At 47.1% G+C, this 23,415-nt stretch overlaps 1 protein-coding gene across 4 annotated transcripts in view; it reads left to right on the top strand.

Annotated features, from left to right (window-relative positions):
- Positions 1 to 20,278, top strand: part of TUBA8 (tubulin alpha 8) — a 35,133-nt gene extending 14,855 nt beyond the window's left edge. For 2 of the 4 annotated variants that reach the window (XM_070269725.1, XM_023642819.2), the window contains exons 2-5: positions 12,648 to 12,870; positions 14,640 to 14,788; positions 16,239 to 16,919; positions 19,967 to 20,278. In XM_070269725.1, coding sequence (XP_070125826.1) covers positions 12,843 to 12,870; positions 14,640 to 14,788; positions 16,239 to 16,919; positions 19,967 to 20,260 — 1,152 coding nt within the window. In that variant the 5' untranslated portion in view covers positions 12,648 to 12,842 and the 3' untranslated portion in view covers positions 20,261 to 20,278. Of the gene's footprint in view, positions 1 to 3,958; positions 4,476 to 4,941; positions 5,836 to 12,647; positions 12,871 to 14,639; positions 14,789 to 16,238; positions 16,920 to 19,966 lie in introns of those variants that run through there. The other 2 variants (XM_070269726.1, XM_070269724.1) reach the window with 2 other exon arrangements.
- Positions 20,279 to 23,415: the final 3,137 nt, after the last annotated feature.

Below are 23,415 nucleotides of genomic sequence, written 5' to 3'. Positions count from 1 at the left end.
CTATATCTATATCTGTATCTCTATAGGGAGAGGGAGAGAGAAGGAACTGGCTCATGTGATGATGGAGGCTGAGAAGTCCGAGATCTGCAGTCAGCAAGTTGGAGACCCAGGAGACCTGAGGGTGTAGGTTCCAGTCTGAGGTCAGGAGAAGACCGACGTCCCAGCTGAAGCAGGCAGGGAGGCAGCCTTCCCTCTGACTGGCCTTTTTGCTCTATTCAAGTCTTCCGTTGATTGGATGAGGCCCACCCACCTTAGGGGGCCAATCTACTCGACTCAAATCTGTCGATTCAAATGTTACTCTCATTCAGAAACACCCTCACAGACACATCCAGAATAATGATTGACCAAATGTCTGGGCATCCTGTGGCCCAAGAAAGTTGACACATAAAATTTACCATCACAGGGACTACAAAAACGCGTCCTTCCTTCTTTCCAAACTTCTCAGGGAGAGAAGAAGTATCAATGAGATCTGGGTTGCCACAAGTCAAATAATTGTAAGACGGAGGACTTAAAAACTGAAAAGAAGTAAACATTTTTTTATTCCAAAGACTCTTAAGGCCACTGTCTTAGTCTGCTCCATAACAAAATACTGCACACTGGGGAGTTTAAACCACAGAAGGTAATTTTCTTACAGCTCTGCTGGCTGGGAGTCCAAGATAGGCCCAGCGGGGTCTGTGTCCGGTGAGGCCTCTATCCGTGGCTTGTAGACAACCACCTTCTCTCTGTGTCCTCATGTGGCCGTCCTCTGTGCATGTGCACTCCTGGGCTCTCATAAGGACATCAGTCCTACTGGAGCAGGGCCCCACTCTTATGACCTCATTTAACCTTAATTACCTCCTAAAGGCCTGTCTTCAAATACAGTCACACAGAGGTTTAGGGCTTCACCATATGAATTTTTTTGGAACCCAAAGATACTATATCCCACATCTATGTTGTAGCCATGGCTCCCTACAGCCCTAAACCCCATAAAGGGAAAGATGATGAAGTTCAAAGGGCATTATCATAAGGATAGGCAATCGAATACAATCATAATCACCAGCATTGTCATCATTTTTATCCCGAGACATTAAGAACCTGTTCATAATGTATTTGCTGGTTCATAAAGAGAACTTGAAAAATCAGTTTATTAAGCAATGTTTATTGAGTGTCTTTGATGCACTCAACTAGCTACTTTTGATAGAGAGGTCACTAAGATGAATAACACAACACTAGCCTTCAAGGTGTTCCAGTTTTGGAGGAACACTCGCACACTCCCACATATCTAGAATCCACCCCAAAACAGAAAGTGATAAATGTAATGGAAGAAGTAATAGAATGTGCTATGGGAGTCTGGAAGAGAGAGAAATATGTAGTTAATAATAGTCATCATCCCTTATTGAGCATTTACCATTTGCTTGGCAGTTAGCTTAATCATGATTCTCAATTTTCGGGATCTTACATTATAAGAAAGACAAAAATTCAACTCATAATTTACTAAGTACTCTGGGTATCAATGGGTAAAGCGCTGTGTTTGTGTTTGGTACTCTCTCAGATGCAAAGATGATTAAGATGTGCCCTGTCTTCTGGAAACTCATAGTATAAATAAAAAAATATACAAATGGGTAGTCAGCAGAACAAATTGCTACATAAATAAAGAAAAAAGTGTTCTCATTCTCTACTGGCCAGAGATAGGCATCTCTTAGGAACAGAAGAGAAGGTAGATCTGTGTCTGTGGCCTGAAAACTTGGAGTCACCACGTCTGGTCGGAGCAGCTCTGTGTGGCAGTGTCTTGCAGAAAAGCCATGAATTTCCCTGGAGTGACTTGGTTGGTGGTCAGGTGCCTGACGAAGTGTGAGAGAAGGTGGAAGCAGGGTTACCGCTTTCAACATGGGTTGGCCCTGGTGGGGAATTTTGCAGTGAGTCCAAAAGACCATAATCATCCAGCCCACCACTAAACTGGGGGGAGGGGACAGGAATGTGGAGGAAGATTTAATAAAGTGGCCAAAATCTAAAGTGTGAAGTCGGACCCAGTTCCCCCTACTCCTCTCCAACTAGAGGGAGAGTAGGGGAAATCCCTTGCTCTTCAGCATCGTTTGTGGCCACCAAGAGGAGGTCCTATTACTGGCCAAAGAGGCAGCGAGAACTCTGATATCATCCTGTACGTTTTGGGCTTAAACGTAGGAAGAGGGGAGTGTGATAAGTGGATCAGGAAAGAGATTTGAAAATAACGGTGGAGAGGTGGTGCACACCGACAGAGTAGCTGAAACGGGAACAGGGGAAGTATGGAGCACCTGCTGTGTGCCGGGAGCTTTATGTACCTTAGCTCATTTGATTCTCCAAGGACCGGGTAGGCCTTGATGGAGGTAGAAACAGGCTTCCAGAGCAGCGGCTCAACAACTTGCTCACGCGAGCTGAGCCTGGAACCTGTTCCTCCTCCAGCGAGCCCGGCGCTATCTCCGCACTCTCCTGGGCTGAGGGTGACTGCAGTCAACGAATATTCACCAGGTGCCTTTCCTGCCTGGGCCAGTCCTTCCCGGCGGCGCTAGTGTTTGACAGCAGGGAGAGAATGAAAGTCTGGGGAGCAATGAACATTTTGTCTAACAACATTAACACATTTCTTTCCTAAGCAGCTGGAATTACAATGGCCGATCTCACAGAGGGCAGGAGACGCTGTGGTAAAAAGACTGCCCCAGGGTGCGGCGGCGAGGAGCCCGCTGCGAATTGCGATGGAGAGGCTGGACGGAGCAGGCCGGGCAGGGCCGGCGGGTGCCGGAGATTTGAGCCGCCGGTGGGGGCGGGAGGAGCAATTGTGACCCGCCGGGTCCCTCCCCTCCCCGGGCACTGTGATGCTGCAGGGCAGCTGCTGGCCCAGCATGTCTCTCCCCGTCCCCCTCCCGCCCAGTGTGTCACAACAGCGGAGGCGGCCGTATCTGGAGCAGTTGGGGTGGGCAGGCCCAGCGAGGAGGCGAGCCGGCGAGGAGAGCGGCCGCGATGGTGAGCTTTCTGGGGCTGGGGCAGAGGCCGGGTGCAGGGGCCCGGGGACCCGGGGCGCGGGGCAGGCGCCGAGCCGAGTGGAGAGCCGCGTCTTCGCGGGCTAACGGATCGAAGTCTCCCCGGGGGCGGTGTCCATTCAGGGTTGAGGGGGTCCGTACCCTCGGGCAGAGGACACCTGGTGCCATTACCCTTTTCTGTAGAGGGAAAGTAGAGACCTGGGGTGAGTTGCCTCTCAAAGGGACCTAAGGGCGATTTGCGCAAGCGGGTGAGAGAAGGGAGGACATGGGGAACCAGGTGAAGAAGGGGTGAGATTCTGAGGGATCCCTGGACAGGCAGGCGGCTCAAGGACCAGGTGGGGAGAAAAGGGGGCACTCCAGGGATTCCAGATGGTTGGGCTGGGCATGGGCAGCTGGGTATGTGGGCGCAGTCAGGTCCCCAAGCCCAGCCAAATGGGAGAGGGGACTCAGGGCATCTCAATCCCCCAGGCCTGGGGTCGTCCTCCTTGCTTGTCCAGGCCATCTGCTTGAGTTTGGGGCTCTTACAGCTTGAGGGCGCCCAGCTTCCCAGGCACCTGACACTCACGCCAACTCCCCAGTGTCCAGCGGTCGAAGTCAGAAGGACTTTGGCACACAGAACTCTCCCTCCTGAAAGGCAGGAGGCCTCAGACTTCTCATTTTGTTTCCTGCCTGCCTCAGGGGCTCTGCAGCGGCTCCTTTCCCCTCTCAGGCCTCTGTCTCCTTTCGCAGATGCGGATCTTACTTGCTGGAAAGGGCCTCTCCAAACTCCCCTGTTCCACCCTCTAGAGCCCCCTTTACCCTCCACATCTGGGGGTCTGTAAAATTCGCCTCCAGTCCACTTCTCTGTACTCCTGGAAACCCAGAGACCTTGCCTGGCATTTTGGCAGCAGGGAGGTGGGATGAAAAGGTGGGTGGGGGAAGGGGAGTGGGAGAAGCATGTCTGGCAGGCCAAGGTCAGTTCTCTGGGCACTCCTGCTGCAGGTGTCAGTGACCCAGCAGGCCAGGCGAGAACCCTCCCTCCTCCCCGGCCTCTGCTCATTTTGGAAAGTGCCCAGGGCTTTCTGGCTCTAGCCCCAGCTCTGCTGGTTCTAGCTCCAGGTCTGTCCAGCACTCTCCCTCTCCTGAGCATGCTTCTAGACATACCTGGGAGCTTGAAGAACCTGAGGAATAGTGGGGAGAATGGCCAGAGGAATCCACTCCTGCCTGAGGTCGCTGGTGTGGGGGAGAACACGCCCAGAGCTGGGAGTTAAGAATTTTGGCTCCTGGCTCTGCAGCTAGCCGGTGACTTGGAGAAGGTCACTTAACCTCTCTGGACTGCTTTTTCTCATCTACAAAGTGAAGAGAGGTTATAGTTCAAATTTCCAAAGCTCTACCTAGTTTTACGGTTTTAAACTTTTTATTATGAAGAATTTCAAACATATACGAAAGGAGACAGAATGGTATAATGATATATGCATCATCTGATTTCAACAATTATCTAATTAGGTGAGTCTTGCTTCATTTATTCTCCTTTCCCTCTCTCCCCGTTATTTTGAAGCAAATCCTAAGCAGCAGACTCAAGACCTGGTATTTAATATTTATAATGTCTAGCATATAGCTAGTGCTTTATAATTTTCAAAGTACTTTCTCTTGCATGTTTTAATTTTCACTCGAATGCCATGGTGACTCTCAGAGTGGAGCCTGAAGGAAGCTTACAGGGGAGCCAAGGCTCACAGTTTGCCCTCTAAGCGAAATTTGGTGTGTCTTCAGTAGGCAGGTTTCTGAAAATACCTGGTAAATCAAAGTTTAAACAGTAAAACCTTATTTTAAATGTGCTAAAGAATTTGGATGTTTAATTGAAAACCTATACTTGAATATTTTGGAAAAAGGTATCTTATTTATTTTGAAACACTGAATTTTGTATGGCAGGTTCTATTTAGGACATTGACTTTCACAGGCAGTGTGTCCTGATGGGAAACATTTTTTTATTGAACATCCCCCACTCAGAGCACCTCTTTTTGAAAATCCCTTGACACATTGCTGAAAGGCTAGAATGGCACATCTATAAACCTAGACCCAAGGAATCCCACCCTCACAGAAAAGACTTTCCTTCCTCCCACAGGTCAAGTGTTAAGCAGCCACCCCCACGCTCTCCTTTCCTTGTGGGGGTTGGGGAGAGGCTGCTGCTGTGTTAACGAGAATTTGATTCAGCATTTCTGTAGGTTCTAGATAAGAAATTTACACCTAATCCTATAACTGAGCATTCCCATCTGCTCCCAGTGTCCCTCCAGTAAGCAGTCCTCCTGGGAACTGAGACTGTGACACCTTTTTTGGGAAGTGGTCTGGAGAATCCCGGCCAGGTGCTCAAGCCAAGCTCATATCAGTGACAGCAGGGCTAGAGAACGTTTCTGTGGTTTAGGAGGAGGTGAGAGCCTCTCACATAGCCTCCTTAACTGCGTTTCTTCTGGACTGGGGAGCACCAGATGAGTTCAGATGGGAATAGGCATCAAATGGCAACAAAGAGCCTGCCTCTCCGCAAAAATGGGCAGCTAGAGACTAGGGGAGAGTGTTCTGGGGGCGAGATGGACACTGTTTCTATGTCTGTGGTCCTCTGCAAACTGCTGTTTGTAGGAAGGCGTGGCTGAGCTCTGCAGGGTTCATACTTAATTTCTGACCTCAGAGCTCTGCTTGGGGCACCCAAGGGGCTGCAGGTCACTGCTGCATCCTCCCTTCCCATCACTAAGTGTGAGTTCCCCAAGAAGTCATTGAGTACATGCCTCTGAGCAGCAGAGGAGCCCTGATGAGCAGACCCACCGCCCCCCAGCCGTGGCTGGGGCAAAGGTACTGGGCAAATGAGAAGGAACTGGTAAGTTTTCATAGGAAGCTTCCAGGCTCAGGTCAGCCCCCGGCAGAGCTAGAGGGTCAGTGCTGTTGCTGAGTGTCCTTTCTGAGGGGACTCCTGAGTGACCTTAAAAATAATTTTTGCGGAGAAAATAGCTGGTGAATACAGGGCCAGTGATGGGGGTGGGCGGGAGAAGGTGGCGCTCTTGGAGGAGCAGAAGTAGACCAACTATTCCTTTACTGTCTGTGGCCCTTGTGGTTATTTCCCCTGTTGGTGTCTTCCTGTTAGAAGTTCTCCCAGATAATGAGCTGTGGAAGAGAATGGGAAAGTGGAGTGGGCACTGGGCATCAGATTCAAACTCCTTAACTATCTCTTGCCCTTGCCCCTAATGTCAGCTAAGGCTCAAGGCCTTTTGACATCAAAGGGTCTCTTATGCTGGGAGTCTCCCCACCAAACCCCCCCATTCCTAAAGTGGGCGTCACGGCCCCTCGCTTGCTGCCCTAACTGTAGTGCTGATAATCGGAGCCCCTCCTGAGCCCCCTGCACTCACTCCTGTGAATTTAGGTGGACTCTTTGTTGTTGCTGTCTCTGGCTTGCTATCTATTCTTTGTTGGGAGTGGTTCCAAATATGCGCTAATTGAAGGGTTTTGAGCAGAGATAATTCAGTCTTTCATGAATCACATTTGTTCTCACTTTAATTATCCCTCTGTAACGCTGTGGATCTACTTTATAGTTACCATCTCTGCCCTAGATCCTAAAATTTACGTGATTTATTATCCCAGCCTGAAAACTAGAAATAATTTGGTGTAATGAGAAAGCAACTGTGTAGCATCTGACCACAAAGGTGATCAGGGGACTGGTCTCAGGTTTTCACATAGCATACACTGTTGGTCTGTGAAGAAACTTCCTTTCTTATATAATATACAGTTTTACGATACTTCAGAATGATTTTTTAAAGCTGCAAAGCCTCCTTTTACAGAGGATCGTGATTAGGGGATCTTAGTCCTCTGAGAGCAAAGCAACAGGGAAAGACTAATATTAAAATAGAAATAATGTAAGATTGACATAAGGAAAGGTTTCTTGCAGTGGAATTATAAAAGGGCTGTAAAGTTCTAGAATTTCTTTTTTTGATGTTCTGCAAAACCCAGGATCCCTTCCCCACGCATGATGGTTGTGGGTGGCATGGTTGTCTCATCTGCTCTGCCCTTCATGAGCCCACGCTTCAGACACACTGAGCAGTTTGTGGGACCTGCCCTGAATTTTCCTGCCTCTTCTTCACACTGCTTCTAAACCCAACTGAAAAGACTGTGTTGGCATGTCTGCGTTTCTCAAGGTCTCCGCAAATGTTCCTCCTTCAGGAAACCAAGCCAGGAGTTGTTTCTTCTCCTTTGAACTCCTGTTGCCTCTTAGGCACTGGCCACTCTCCTTGTTAAGTAGATCGTAGCCTCTCAGGGCAGGGTTTTCCTTCCCGTTCCCCCGTGTTGACTGGGAACCTGCTGCATTCCAGCTCCGTGCCCGATGCTGGGGTTCAGTGAAGAAACAAGGCTTCCTTGCCCAGAACAGGACTTACTGTCTCTCCTAGGAAAGTCAGAAAATAGAATGTGACCATAATGTGGGAGCACACAGTAGGGTCTATGCTGGTTGTGCTGGATCCAGACTTCCTGTACAAAGTGACATTTAATGAGAGACCTGAAGATTGAAGAGGAGTTAGCCCAGTACCTTTCAGTGCCTTCTTGCATGTAGTAACACAGTCAGTATTTACTGTAGGAATGAACAGAGGAGGTACCCTTTGTGGCTGGCCCAGCACTAGGTCTGTGTGAGTGAGTGTCATACTTTTCTTGAGAAGAGGAACTCCTCTGTTAGATCTCTCCATCTCCCTCATCTTCACCCCCTGGACTGCTTGGCAGAGGGGCTCCAGCAGCACCCAGGAGACCCCCTTCCCCTTACACGGTCCCAGGAGCATAGAACTGATCTGAGCTCTATAAGCTCAGATTCAAAATTAGAACTGAGAGACAGAAACACTATGAGAAAGTGTAAGTTCTGATTGTGGGAGGGGGAATCTGAAATATGAGTTTGGAGCGAATGTATGACTTAAATATCCTCTGCTGGGTCAGCTTACTCTCTGCACGGCCCTGCGTACACCAGCCCTGGGAAACAGATTCCTGGTTCTATCAGAGAAGGATGACTCATTTTCCAAGAGGCTGCCACCGGGAGCCACTCTGTTTCTCTCTGCACTGGAGCTTTTCTATATGAGTTTGGCCTTGTGCTACACCATCAGACTGCCTCCATGGAGTCGGCACCCCGGGGCCCTGGAAGTTCAGAGTGCAAGTGAGGCAGGAGGCTGTGTGGTGTAAAGGATAGAACTCAGGCTGAGGTCAGAAGGCCTGGGTCCCAGTCCAGGCTTTTTTGCTACAGAGCTGTGAATCTGTCGCTTTACCTTCCTGAGCTTCAGCCTTTTCATCTCTAAAATAATGTGGTGGGAATAATATTCGGTGATCCATGAGGCTAGTCCAGTTCTAGTATCCTAAACACTCTGAGCTAACATGACAACCCTGGTTATGACAGATGGATGACCTTTCTTGGGCATGAGGGCTGGCCTCCCGAAGCTCTCAGCACTAGGTCTGCTCTGTGTCTATCTGTGTAGAACGTCCAGGCAGGCGGATGGCGACGGTGATCAGGCAGAGTGGCTGGAGAAGGCTAGCTCAGTGTCTGAGCGAGGAGCTTTGCACTGCTCCTTGTTCCCTGCCTGGGAGCAGGTGCAAAAGGTGTGTCGCATTGGAATGCTGAGGGTATGCATTGATCCGAGCGCCCATGAGGGCTCATGTAACCTTTAATTTCACTTGTGACTTCTTCAAGTAACTTTAAAAGTCTTGTTTGCCCTGCTAAAATAGGCTCTTAGTAAATGTTGGTTGAATAAATGACAGAGTGAAATGGGACAGGAAGTGCCTGGGCCCTTCAGGATAAGGTAACTATGGTGAGTGATGTCCTTACCTCTGCTCTTCCTCTAGCTCCTGTCTTTAATTTTTTTCTTTTTAGTATGAAAATTTTCAAACCTTCAGAAACGTATAGTAGTATAATGCCACCCACATATCTGTCACATAGATTTGATAATTATTATTTTTCTGCCATATTTACTTAACTGCTGTTTGTTGAAGTATTTTAAAGTAAAATACAGACATCATGGCATTTTACCCCAAATGCTTCAGAAGGAACTCTAAAAAGTAAGGACATTTTCATACTGAACTACACTTTCATTATCATACTTAACAAAATTAATCACTTTCTCTATTCGTTCCCCAAATATTTTGATTTGTTCATACCAGAATTCAAAGTCCACATACTGCCTGTGGATGTTATTTCTTAAGTTTCTTTTGATGTGAAACAGTGCTCCCCTCACCTTTCCTTTTCGTGAGTTAAAAAGATTGGCTCAATTGCCCTGTAGAATGTCCCACCTTCTGGATTTATTTTATTGTTTTCTCATGATGTCACTTACTTATCCCTCTAATCCCTGTATTTTCTATAAAGTGGAAGCCAAATCTAATGGGTTGAATAGATTAAGGCTGAGTAGTTTTGACAAGAATTCCTCATGGGTAGTGGTGTGTGTGTCATACTGCATCACATTGGGTGGTCCTTCGTGTCTGCTTTTCTCATTATTAGTGGTTTTAAGATTGAACCCAGTGTTAGGCTGGTGACCACTGTAGTTACTTTCTCTCCTGTGACTTGTAAGTAACAATGATCCTTTAGTGTTATGTGAATATCCAGTTCCCCATTAACCTTGCACTTAGTGGTGTTGGCATCCTTGTCCAAATCAATTATCTAATTAGACACTGTAAAATGGCAGTATTTCTTAAGATATCATTCCTTCTACATTGATTAGCCAACACTTTTCTGTTAAAAAAAAGAGCCTTCTCTCATCAACAGGACTGTTTGGATGGGGACAAATAAGTTTTTTTTCTGGGGGTTTTCTTTTTTAACAACACTAAGAACTTGTGGATTTTTGTATACATCCTGTTTTGGTCAAGTAACATTATTTTTCTTTTTGATGCTCAGATTGTTTCACCTTTGCCAGTGGGAGCCTCTTCAAGTTGGTTTCTGAGATCTTTTGACATCAACCCGGTCCGTGTTATCTTTCGGGCTTTCAGGAACTGTAAGATGTTCCAGGCTCATCTTGTACATTCTTTGCCCCAGACCTAGAAACCTCCATTTCTCCAAGGAGCCCTGGATCCTGTTAGTGGGGAATGGTTTTGAGAGACCTTCCTCTTCTCTCTTTTTTTTCTTAAAGGTTGGTACCTGAGCTAACATCTGCTGCCAATCTTCTTTTTTTCCTTCTTCTCCCCAAAGCCCCCCAGTACATAGTTGTATATTCTAGTTGTAGGTCCTTCTGGTTGTGGCATGTGGGACGCCGCCTCAGCATGGCTTGATGAGTGGTGCCTTGTCTACGCCCAGGATACGAACTGGTGAAACCCTGGGCCGCTGAAGTGGAGTGTGGGAACCTAAGCACTTGGCCACGGGGCCAGCCCCCTTCCACTTCTCTTAATCGGTGTAGCCAGTTTTGGCTTTTGGAAGCACGTATGAACCTATCAGTTACTTCTGAGTATATTTTATACTTCCAATTACTCTTATGAATTAGTTTAACAAGGAAAATAGCTCTTCCTAAGGGGTGTGTGTGATAGAGGGTGGGGGGGGGGAGAGAAATGGATTTTTCTGTGAAGACTGGCATATTTATTAGTGTGAGATTCAAGGGGGCATCAAAAGGGACTAAAAACATTGCTATCACCATGTTGGTGGTTTTCAGGTCCCCAAGATCCTTACCTCTCCCTTCTGTGACCTTTGGTCTTCCTGAAATATCCCTGCATTCGGACAGAAAGGGCCCAGAGTGGTTCTGGAGGAGGGGTGACTGGGGACTAAGCAGCACCACAGATAGGCCTGGAGGATGGTTGAGGGATGGTGGTGGGAGCGGGCAAGGCTCTGAGGCTGAGGGTCAGGGCCATAGAGGATGTCATCACCAGGAAGGACAATGTGTGGGATCAGGCTCCTTTTAGGCCTCTCCAATGTCCCCTCAGCTTTGGATACCTCCTTAGGAAGCCACAGCTGCATGCTGGCTGTGAAGCTGTGGTCTGGTGGGTAATACGCTGGTTGGGGGTGGTTCCTGGGTGTAGGACACTGCTTTTCTTGGGCCTGAATTGAGTCCTAAGGTGAAGGCAGAAACTAGGTCTCACAATAAAGGTGAGTGGAATAGGGACCTGAGGTCTCTAACTTTCCACATGTGTCTCTCCCAGGTGAAGAATAAAGCTACAAGGGAGTATCATAATGAAAAAGATAATGGTAAAGACAACAACAACAATAATTGTGGCTAACATTATTTTCAGATGAGGAGAGGTTAAGTAACTCAGCCAAGGTCACATAGCACGGCAAGTAAATTGAGAGGCAAGATTCAAACCCTGCAGTGTGGGCAACTTTGTGAGTGAAGCCTTTCTCTGGCCACCAGGGTCATGGAAATACAGCTGGTTGTATTCTCAGCTAGGGCTCAGTTATACACTGGCTGCTGTAAACACCTCCATCCTCCCCAAAGGCGAGGGCACAGAGACAGGGATAGAGTAGGTGCTCAGTTGTAAAACCGAATTAGGGAGCAATGGGTCCTGACTCCTCTAACCCTTTGAGATGTTACTCAGGGTGGCTGCCCTCCTCCCATTCTCAGAGAGCCTCCAAGTTCCCAGGAGCCCCATGGTCTGACGTGGACTCGATGTATTTCTATGCCCAGCCATGCTCTCTGGAGGTTCTGCTCCTGGCTTGGGTTACCCAGAGCTGGAAAATGCCAGGTTGGGTCATGGATAAGAATAGAAACTCACAGACCAGGCACATGCTTCCCTGCTGGGCTCTGGTGGGTGTCATGGGCACAGAGGCACCTTGTGCCAGCCACTGCTTCCCTGCAGGGGGGATGAGGCGATCCTCCCAGCAAAACCCCACGGTCAGTTTCTGTTCATATACACACACTCACACATTCATATTCTCACTCTCACACACACACCTCCCCATCTTAAGCTGTTAGCACTAGGACCAATCAGGTAATTGTGGCTTGACACCAGAGTAACACAGAGATAAGGACACTCTAAATGTCAGCTTTATTTAACACTTGGCCTGACATAGGCAAGGGAGCAGGTGACGATGGCTATGAAGAAATTTCCCACTTCTCAGAGTTCAGGAAGAGCCTAATTTATACGCTCCCAACCCTCCCTTGCTGCTGTGCCAATCCATCTTATTCCTACATTTGTAACCAGAACACTAATGATACCTATGATACGTACTTCCAGACCCTGATCCTCCTTCCGTGAGTTTTTATCTGCTCTATGGTATTTTGAGACTCTGTGTGTGTGTGTCACTGTTGTCTAGGAAATTCAGGATCTGGGCATGAATAGAATGCTGCCACTGTGTCTGGTAGTGACTTTAGGAGTACTGTCTGCTGTTATTGCTGATTCCTCCTTTGACTTCCTTCATCAGCACAGGGTTTCATGGTTTGGAATGAGCCCCTGTTTCCTCTGTCCAGCAGCCCTCATCTTCCTTTTCCTGGTACAAAGGATTAACCCTGGAAAGCAACCTTTAGAGCAAGCCACAAAACCATGGTTCTTCTCTGGAGTCGGATCTTGGTCCAGATGCAGTGGTGCCCAGACACTGGAAACCTCAGCCCCCACCTGGTTCTGGGATGGCATGGCTGGAGGGATGCATATGCTGCCAGTTGAAGACCAGGGAGGGACAGGTCCTCACATGTGGGAACAAAGGCCAAAGGCATGGCCAGGGGCCCAGGACTCTCTGACCTTGACTTTGTACTCTCCCTACAGCGGGAATGCATATCAGTCCACGTGGGTCAAGCGGGAGTTCAGATTGGCAATGCTTGCTGGGAGCTCTTCTGCCTGGAACATGGCATCCAGGCGGATGGCACCTTTGCTGCCCAGACCAGCAAGATCAACGACGACGACTCATTCACCACCTTTTTCAGTGAGACTGGCAATGGGAAGCACGTGCCCCGGGCTGTCATGGTAGATCTGGAGCCTACTGTAGTAGGTGAGTGTGGGCTAGGGTCCTCTCCAGAAAACGACAATGAAGCTGCAGAGGCCTTGGCTCATGACTGCAGAATCTCTAATTGGAAGGACTCAACTAGAGTTCCTCCATCTCACCCCTCTTAGCTCCTTGAATTCTCCACAGTCTTGGGGAACCTTCCAGTAGGGATCAGGGATCTCTGCTCCCACTATAGCTCTAAGCTATGCAGAACAAAGTGCACACTACTTAAACCCCTTACACCTGCTGAGACAGACTGAAACTGTCAAGATTCTTTACTAAACACTAACGGTAAAAAATCTAAATAATTTTAGAAATTATAAGAAGCCTGCAAATAGTCAATTTCCCAAAGTATAGGGTTCTGATTCTATAGTAATTGCAGTCTGTTCTCACAGGTCTCTATCTTGCATACAAAATGGATTAACAGCAGGCACATTCTCCTCATATCCAGAGGTCGCTGTAGTTCTAGAATAAACCTCATTTGGATCTTGGAAAACAGGAATTCTGACTTGTGTTGGGGCAGGATTCTTGCTGCTTCCCCTCTTCCCCGTCCCCTGTGAACTCCCTCCTCCCAGTCCCACTTCCTCTGGGGCAGTCCTCAGCTCAGCGTCAGGATATCCTCAGCTTCAAGGCTGGCTCACCAAGCAAGGGATGGACAGGTTCCCCAGAGAATTTGGGCAAATGTCTGAATTCTAATTTTCAGGGTCAACAGACTACAGGTAACTACCCCTTGGATACTCTGCACAAATAGAAGAAGTGCAGATTACCTGGGCTGGTTTCATGGCCTAGTGGTTAGGTTCGGCATACTCTGCTTCAGTGGCTGGGTTTGCAGGTTTGGATCCCAGGCACGGATCTATGCCACTCGTCAGCCATGCTGTGGAGGCATCCCACATGTAAAATAGAGGAAGAGTGGCACGGATGTTAGCTTAGGGCTAATCTTCCTCAAGCAAAAAAAGAGGAAGATTGGCAACAGATGTTAGCTCAGGACAAATATTCCTTAGGGAAAAGAAAAGTGCAGATTACCTTCCCAGGCCACTGTGCAAATGGGTGATTTCCCTGGGGGTGGGGGGTTAGAGGGTCCATGAAGAGAAGAGGGGATGTAGTTGGGGCCTGGTGCATCTTAGTCGGGCACATGTCCACTTTGTGTGGACCCTGAGAGGTGCGCAGAGTCCCCTTGACAGCCTCTCCAGGGCTCCTGCTCTTCTGGAACCTGCAGTACAGCTTTGCTTCAAAGTCACCCTAAAATATCTCTACTGCCTGACATACATTATTGCCACCCTGGGGTGGAGGTTAAGGATGGGACAATTCCTGGGAGAGCCTAGGAACTGGGCAGATCACCCTGAATCTTTCTCCATGTCCCTAGAACATTTTAATGCAAGTGAAATTGGGTTACATTTTTGGGTAAACTTGCAGCAAGACAGAAAAAATAAAAGGGAAGCCTGGAGGGGTCAAGGTAGAAAGGAGAGGCGTTCAACTTCGGTGTTTGGTGAGTTATGTAAGCCTAAGACTTTTTAAAGTTCCAAACCAGCAGAAGAGCTGGCTTCTCATTGCCTGCTTGAGTCACAGGCTTCAGGCTCTGTTAGAGCCTTTGTTACCCAGAATTCTCTCAGCGTTTGGCAGATTTTATCATAGGGCTGTCTGGTTTCACCTCAGTGGAGTCTTACAGGTAGGGGAAATGGAGACCCAGGAGGGAGTCATGTGGTATTCTAATGGGGAGAGAGGCATCTCCTCTGGAAACCAGGTAGTAAGACCTGATGGTCCCCATCTCTTGGTAGATGAGGTTCGGGCAGGAACCTACCGCCAACTCTTTCATCCAGAGCAGCTGATCACAGGAAAGGAGGATGCAGCTAACAACTATGCCCGGGGCCACTACACAGTGGGCAAGGAGAGCATCGACCTGGTGCTGGACCGCATACGGAAGCTGGTAAGTGTTAACAAGGGCAGGGGATTGGTAAGTCAAGCTAAAGTGGACAGGCTTGGACTCAAACCCCTCTGAACATGCTGAGTAGGGGCACATGACCGCTGGCTACAGGATAAAGCTCCTAAGATTTGAGAATTTCTGCTTATGTTCTGAAAGGAGCATTCACGGGGATGGTACCCCTTCCTCTGCCTGGACATCATGGACTACTCTAGGCTGATGCCCTATAATACTTCTTGACACTCTATGGTAGTACCTGGGGGAAACTCCAGGTATAAGGAAGGCTGGCTCTTTGCTTGTTGGAAGCATAGGTTAACAAAGCATTTAACTTGGAAGAGAAGAGGAAGAGATTGTTGATACATTTCAGCACTTACAAATGCCATTACAAATGTCACTTAAATACACTGGTTCATTTAATCCCCTTAATAATGATACAAAGGCGGTCTCTCCTCTGTACTTGCAGAAGAAATTGAGGCCAGGATGGTTCAATAACAGCCCAGGTCACACAGCTAGAAAGTAGCACAGTTAGGATTTGACCCAGGTTGGCTGGACTAGGAAGCTCTGAGTTGTAGAGTGGGCCACTTTATCTATTTGAGCCCCATTTCCTTATCTGTGCAGTGTAAAAGGTTGGACTTGATCAGGGGTTCTTTGCTTGGGAGCTAAGGATACCATATTTTTGTATATGTTCACCTTTTCTATTTAGAGGAGGGCTCATCAGTCTCAAAGCCATCTGTGATCCCCAGAAGTTCAGAACCACTGGATTTAATGATCATAGATCACATCCAGTGGGAAAATCCTGTGACTCTATGAATTCTCTGAGTTCTGATAAGCACGAACAGCGAGTACTTACTCCATGTCAAGTCCTTGCTCAGCACATCATGCTATCTCATTTAATTATCACAATAACCTTATGAAATGAGTATTTTTTATTGTCCCCACTTTAACCAAGAAGAAAAAGAAGTCTGGGGAGGTTCAATAACTTGCTCAAGTTTTTACAACTGGGAAATGGCAAAGATGATATTAAAACTCGGGTTCTCTGACTCTGTGTCTGTTTCTGAAATTGGTACCCTGAGCCACCTTGCAAGGTTGGGCTATGTGCAGGTCAGCAGTTCCCAAAAAATCAAATGACAAGCACAGGGGAACTGGGCAAGGAGTTGGGGCTCTCAAAAGGCAAAGTCATTAACCACTTTGGTTCTACAACTCTCATTCTTGGTTCAACCAAGCCACTGGGCTGGAACCTTCATCAACCTAGAGTGATGTGCATGTGCAATTTGTCACCCAATATCTTAGCTAGTCCTCCCAAGATTAATCTAAATCCTTTTCTGTTTCCTTACTCCTTCAAGGCTTATTTTAATTTCACCCACATAAAAATGTTGAGGGATGGAGTGGCATTGCCTGCCTTTGTCCACCTGAGGGTATTCTCAGAAACTTCTCTTCTCTTGTCCTACTCTCCCAGACAGATGCCTGCTCTGGCCTGCAGGGCTTCCTGATCTTCCACAGTTTTGGTGGTGGCACTGGCTCAGGCTTCACTTCTCTGCTGATGGAACGCCTCTCTCTGGATTATGGCAAGAAGTCCAAACTAGAGTTTGCTATTTACCCGGCCCCCCAGGTCTCTACTGCAGTAGTCGAGCCTTACAACTCTATCCTGACCACCCACACCACACTGGAACATTCAGATTGTGCTTTCATGGTGGATAATGAAGCCATCTATGACATCTGCCGCAGGAACCTAGACATTGAGCGTCCCACGTATACCAACCTCAACCGCCTCATCAGCCAGATTGTGTCCTCCATCACTGCCTCTCTCCGCTTTGATGGGGCTCTCAATGTGGACCTCACCGAGTTCCAGACCAACCTGGTGCCCTACCCCCGCATCCACTTCCCCCTGGTCACATATGCACCCATCATTTCTGCTGAGAAAGCCTATCATGAACAACTCTCTGTGGCTGAGATCACCAGCTCCTGCTTTGAGCCCAACAGCCAGATGGTGAAGTGTGACCCGAGACATGGCAAGTACATGGCCTGCTGCATGCTCTACCGCGGGGATGTGGTGCCCAAGGATGTGAATGTTGCTATTGCCGCCATCAAGACCAAGAGGACCATCCAGTTTGTAGACTGGTGTCCCACAGGTTTCAAGGTGAGAGCTGATGACTTAGGGAGGAGATAGACAGCTAGGGAAGCTGAGAGAGATTACCAAGGATGGGGGAGAAAGATGCGTAAACTCCAGGGTCTTGGACTGGTATACAATTCCATGGGAGCTCAGGTTTATGGGATGATATGGAAAGAATGGCTTAAGCCAAATATAACTTCAGTTGCATTCATTCATTTAATTTAGGTAGAGAGACTTTATTTGAAAGGATTATTGAAAGAGGGGGAGGAAGACTGTCGCAATAGGCGGACGGGCACTATTGCAATAGGGAAAGTCTTCTACTCCTCCTACTGAAGATCTCCAAGCATCTCAAAGGTCAGGCAGAAAAGGGTTTTTCTTTTATAAGGAGGAGTGAACAAGGCTAGAAAGAACCTGTGTGGGCAGGTGGGATGAACAGGATAAATGGGTGGAGGTGGCTGTGATCTGACAATAGATCAGAGAATGAAGCTAACCAAATTACTAACGTTGTCAGAGAGGTATAATTTCCTCCTCTAACAAAAGATATGTTCTTCTCCCAATTTATTTTGAAAAGTTAAATATTCACCCTGTAGGTCTTAATCAATTTAGAGTAAGGATAAGGCCGACCTGGTGGCACAGCAGTTAAGTGCACACGTTCCACTTTGGTGGCCCGGGGTTTGCTGGTTCGGATCCCAGGTACGGACATGGCACCACTTGGCAAGCCATGCTGTGGTAGGTGTCCCACATATAAAGTAGAGGAAGATGGGCATGGATGTTAGCTCAGGGCCAGTCTTCCTCAGCAAAAAAGAGGAGGATTGGCAGCAATTAGCTCAGGGCTCATCTTCCTCAAAAAAAAAAAAAAAAAATAGAGTAAGGATAAGAAATTTTATGGTTTTATATGATTGTGAATCACTTATATTATGAAGCCCTGACATTTTCCATTGACTAGGAATAAGCAGAAGCTGAGGAAGCCTGTTGTAGATCAGGAAAATGCCAGACTCTGAGGGTTGGAGGGGAGACATAGAATAGCCAGAGAAGACCCGGGCTCCTAGGACTAGTGGATGTTGAGTGTTAGAAGCCACCCTTTGAGTTGCACTGGGTGGGGAGGCAGCTGGCTATGTGCATGTGAACTGCTTGACCACTTTGTCCTGTGTTGCTATGGTTTTTAACTAGATTCCACCATCAAAATAACTAGACATTGAACGTCCCGCGTATACCAACCTCAACTGCCTCATCAGCCAGATTGTGTTAATTAGTACCTCCCAGTCATGACTTTAATAATTCAGAGGTTTACAGAGTACCAGGGATGGTTGTACCAGTTTCTGGAGATACAGAGATGAGCATATCTGTGTTTCCCTGGTGGGACTTACAAAAACAAGGCACCATATGCCAGCGACTTGGCTGACCTGTTTGCGTATGAGGCTTTGACCCAGCTGATCTACTGAGTAAGGGAGTGTAGCATTCTTCCTCACTACTCTATTCTTAGCTAGATGTATAATCTTTCCCCCTAGACTATGCCTATTTTTTCTTTTTCAAATGGAAACAAACAACCAATCGAGCTATTAGGAAAATGAATAGGAAAAAAGTTAAAATATGAGATATGAGGATGGTTAGGGAGGTAACAAAAAGGAGATGCCCCTTCATGCTCTCTCCTTTATTTTAAGCTGAAGCTCTGGGGTTATGTCCAGAAAGATAACGTAGCGCTAGCATCTTTAACTGCTTTTCAGGAAAGCACATGCCATGGGGGTGGATGTTGTTGAACTTCATCTTCTTGTATCCTCCCCGAGGGTGTTTGTCCCCACTTCACTCAGGTCAAGAGATACAACTGTTCAAGAGAGAGGAGAGTTGGCTCTAGGCACAAAGTTTTGCTAGTCCGGGCCAGATCTAGCAATATACATGAGGGCAAAGTTTACATTCCTTGTCCTTCCCATTCTCATTTTTGGTCCTTTGCCCCTGTCTCAGCATTACCTCCACTACCAAGATGCCTCTTTTGTCTAAGAGGAATGACAGACCATTGTGAATTCAGGTAATGGGTTACCCACCTGGCTGTATATATAGCCTGCTGCCACCCCCACCTCCATCTCTCAGAGACATGCATTTTAAAGCAGTGAATTTAAGAGACTGACAATTAAGGCATAGTGGGCTGGGTAGGAGAGGGATTTTTCAGACAGCACCATGGTTCTCAGTGTCCCATAAATATTATCACAGTTTGTCACCTTAGACTTTTTCCAGTTTCCTACAGTTCCTGGGGTTGGCTTTGGTTTAGGATATGTGTGTGAGGAGAAGGGAGATTTCTAGGATGGCAGCCCCACTAACAGTCTGCGCTGGGGTTAGCTCGGAGGACCCTGTCGTGCCACCAGAACTTGGGAAGTTGGCTCGTCCAGGCGAGAGTTTTCCCTAACTTTCTTTGACCGGAGTCCTTACTTTCTTCCAAGAAGCCCCACTCCCCAGAGACACAGAGCCTGGTTAACACTAATACCATCCCCGAACTCTTTTGGATCTTTTTATTTATTTTTCTGGACTATCTCCATGACCTTTTGAACAGTCTTTCACCCTTGGCAGAGAAACTTCCCTAAGTTTATTGACAGCACAGCAAAGAGGAACTTCAGATGACCATTTGGGAAAGAATAAACTTTACAATAACTTCAAGTCTAGAAATTAATTTGCCTCTAAAAGGGATCTATTTCCCTTTTAGAGATAAACATATATTGTACACCTTCCTCTTAATCTCATTCGTTACCCTCCTTGGTCTGCTGGAATCTCCCCACTGACATTTCTACTTATTACCAGCCCTGTTATCCTTTTCTGCCCCAGTCTCCAGATTCCCCAGCCCCTCCTCTTGAATTTGCCTGTACCAATCCCACTCACTTTTACTTTCTCTTCAACACTCACCTCTCTAGCTGCCAGCTTTCCCAACCTCCGGACTCCCTCTTTTCCCATCCAGTCCTGCAGTCCTGTTCTCACATCTACAACTGTGTCTTGCTACCAACCACATTCCCAAGATCTTCCCATCTTGAGTTATCCTTTGGCTGCCTTGCGTCTTATTTTGTTGCTCCTCTTCTCTCTCTGTTCTTCAGGTGGGCATCAACTACCAGCCACCTACTGTGGTACCGGGAGGGGACCTGGCCAAAGTCCAGCGGGCTGTCTGCATGCTGAGCAACACCACAGCAATTGCGGAGGCCTGGGCCCGCCTTGACCACAAGTTTGACCTCATGTATGCCAAGCGGGCCTTTGTGCATTGGTATGTTGGAGAGGGAATGGAAGAAGGAGAATTTTCCGAGGCCAGGGAAGACCTGGCTGCCCTGGAGAAGGATTATGAAGAAGTGGGGACTGATTCGTTTGAAGAGGAAAATGAAGGGGAGGAATTTTAAATATACATGTTCCTCTTGGCTGTGCCTCTTTATTTATGCTGCTCTACTTCAAGCACATTTGACTATTCCAAGAGCAATAGGCCATACTCCCAACTCCAGCCTGATTTGTCTTACACGGGATGAGGGTGTCTGATACCAGTACTCATAGGTACTGGCTGAAAATGGACGCTGAGCTCTGTCAGACCCTCTATTGGGTAGGAACAGCTTTGTGTCACTAAAGAAAATGAGGGTCATTGTCTCTGGGGTAGAGTGAAGCCAAGTTACACATGTGAGGAGGCCTGATCAGGATTTTTAATTCTAGATTAGGCTGCTCCCCCTCCCCCAACACAACCTGCTGGCTGGGGAATGGTAAAACACTAGGGAAAGGAAAGATCTGGGCTTTGGGAAGATTCTGGGAAGGGAGTGGCACTGTTTGAAGAGCTAGAGAGTTAGTGAGAAACAAGACAGACATTTCCTGCCCTCGTAAATACACAAATAAATGAATGAGATAGTTTCAGATAGTGTCAAGTGATACGAAGTAGAAGAGCAGCAATGAGAGAAAGTGTCTGCGGGAGTGCTCCTTTAGATCGGGGCAGAGAAGGCCTCAGTGAGACCTAAACGAGAGGAAAGAGCTGGAGTCCGAGGATGCTGGCCTAGGGCCAGGCATGTGTGGGAACAAGCTTGGAGTGTCTAAGAACAGAAAGGAGGTCTATGTGCTGGAGGGTGGTGAGAGGTGGAGACAAGACACAAGAACCAAGAGGGGCCAGAGCATATTCAGCTTTACAGACCATGATGAGGAGTTCAGACTTTTTTCTAAGTGAAACAGAAGCATTTGGAAGGTTTTACGTAGGGTATCTATTACACTTTATCTCTATAGGCATACATACCTTACCTCCAATCCTCTCAATAATCTCAAAATGGGTATTCTGCTCATTTTATGGATGAAGAAACCAAAGTTTATTTACATCTTGGAGACAGTAAGCTTGGAGCTTGTATAGCAGGGATCAGCAATTCTATTCTCTTGTCTACCCGACACTGTTTTTATCTCTTAGTATTTGTGCCAGGTTCCAACTGCTGCCTCATAAAATGACGGATGGAGGAAAAACAAAAGTCTGTATCATTTACAAAGGAGAGGACAAGTTAATGTATCTCTTCCCTGAAGTTGGCAGCTCTGGTAGGATTTTAGGAAAAATCAAAAGGCTGCTTTTAAACTACTGGTAAGATACCCAGGATTGGGCCCTTACGTAGGTCCCTATGCATTAAATGTGCACCTCGTTAACTGTTGACTTTCGCTAAATGTTTCTATTCTATATTCCTTAGAAGTCCTGAGAAGAATAGAGTAAAATGTTCCAAGAAAAGGAAGATTAGGTAAGAAGTGATGCTAATCACTTCTAGAGGATTGTTTTCAAAGAGATCATACTTTCTTGCTCTTCTGTGAAAGAGAACATGGTGGTAAAAAAAGGAGGTCCAGATTGCTGTCCACTGTGGCCTCCCCTGCCAGGATCATTCCTGCACCAAGTTCCACAGGTGTCTGCATGGACAGACTTCGCTGCGGTAGAGCTGTCAGTCCCTTCTCAAGAAGGGGCATGTGCCCTCTTGACAGAAGTAAGAGACCTACCCATGGATTTCAGATAAGCCTCAAAGGATTTCCTGAGTGTATAATTATGACCTAATTAGGGAGAGAATACCCCCACGGCCCCAAGGCCAGGGTTTAGGGCTGGGGTAAATCACTTACGGTATGTTCCTTTCCTCTAGGTTTATGTGAATTAGGTTAAAATAAACACAAATGGCAAAGTCACAGAAGAGATGTCTACGAGGTATGAGTAAAGGGGAATGGGGCAGCAGGAAAGTTTGAGAGATGATGATACATAAGGGCCTTGGATATATTTCCCCCCAGTGTCTCCTCTTCCATTTCTCCTCATTTGGTGGGGTTGGGCACCTCTAGCCCTGCTCAGCTTTTATGGCTTTGTTAATGAAGTGGGATTATGGGATTTTAGAATTGGAGATGTGTCCCTACAAAGAGGGTCAATAGGAAAGTGGGTGATTCTCAACCATTGCCTGCCACAGGCAGCTTTGTAATTCTTTCTCCAGCAGGGGATTGGTGAGGCTTCTTAAGACCTTAAAGCAAGTTTGGCAGACACTCGATAAGAGACTGGTGTGACAGCCTTCAGCAGGCTGCTGGCGAGCTCACTTGGTTTTAGCCTGGGTTATCCAGTTTCTTGAATCCTAATGCCAGCTCTCAGGGACACCTAAGTCATTTTCACCTACAGAAAAAAAAGTCATTTTTACTTTTTTATGCTTTACCCTAGGAATTAGAAGAGTCCATAGTTAACATAATATCCAGTGAAATCATCTTTCATTTTCTGCCCAGTTTCTGAATGTACTTCTTGGTTCTTTCCAGTTGGGAGCATGGATGTTAATATATACCCCTTACCCCAGCATCTGCAGTCCTGGGTCCTGAATTTTCAACGAGAGAGACAGACTCCAGCCTTTGACAGCATCAACTTAGGCTCCAAAATGAACCTTCTAAGAAAGAAGTTATTATGCTTATTTTCTCCAAACTGCTGATTCTATCAGCAATTTGATCAGCATTTAACTTTTCTCTAACACAAAATTGCCACTAGCCCCACTATTCTGAGTTTTCAAGGGTCACTGAGTCTACTCCAGTGGAACTGCTTTTCCTATTACAATGCAAATCTGCTAAAGGGACCAAAAACTTCCCTTTTTGTGTTGTGAATCCAAACTGTCTACCTTAAAAAAACAACAGGGGCCATCCCCATGGCCTAGTGGTTAAGTTCGTGTGCTCCGCTTCGGCGGCCTGGGGTTTCCCTGGTTCGGATCCTGGGCGCGGACATGGCACCGCTCGTCAGGCCATGCTGAGGCGGCGTCCGACATGCCACAACTAGAAGGACCTGCAACTAAAATATGCAATTATGTACTGGGGGTCTTTGGGGAGAAAAAGCAGGAAAAAAAGAAGATTGAAAAACAAAAACAAAAACAAACAAAAACCACTGCTATAATTAGCTTTTTTTTTTTAGGCCTTGTGACAAATTTATCATGTTGACCATTTTAGGGATGATACAAGTGAGTGTGAGAGAGCGAGTGGAGCAGAAAGGGAGGATATCAATGCTGATAAGCAAATTTTGTAGTGCTTAGGATGGCCTTCCTTCTCTTAT

Source organism: Equus caballus, chromosome 6 (genome assembly GCF_041296265.1).
Source record: "Equus caballus isolate H_3958 breed thoroughbred chromosome 6, TB-T2T, whole genome shotgun sequence".
Classification (NCBI taxonomy): Eukaryota; Metazoa; Chordata; class Mammalia; order Perissodactyla; family Equidae; genus Equus; species Equus caballus.
Note: the sequence above shows the minus strand (reverse complement) of the source record. Positions and strands in the feature narration are given on the sequence as shown.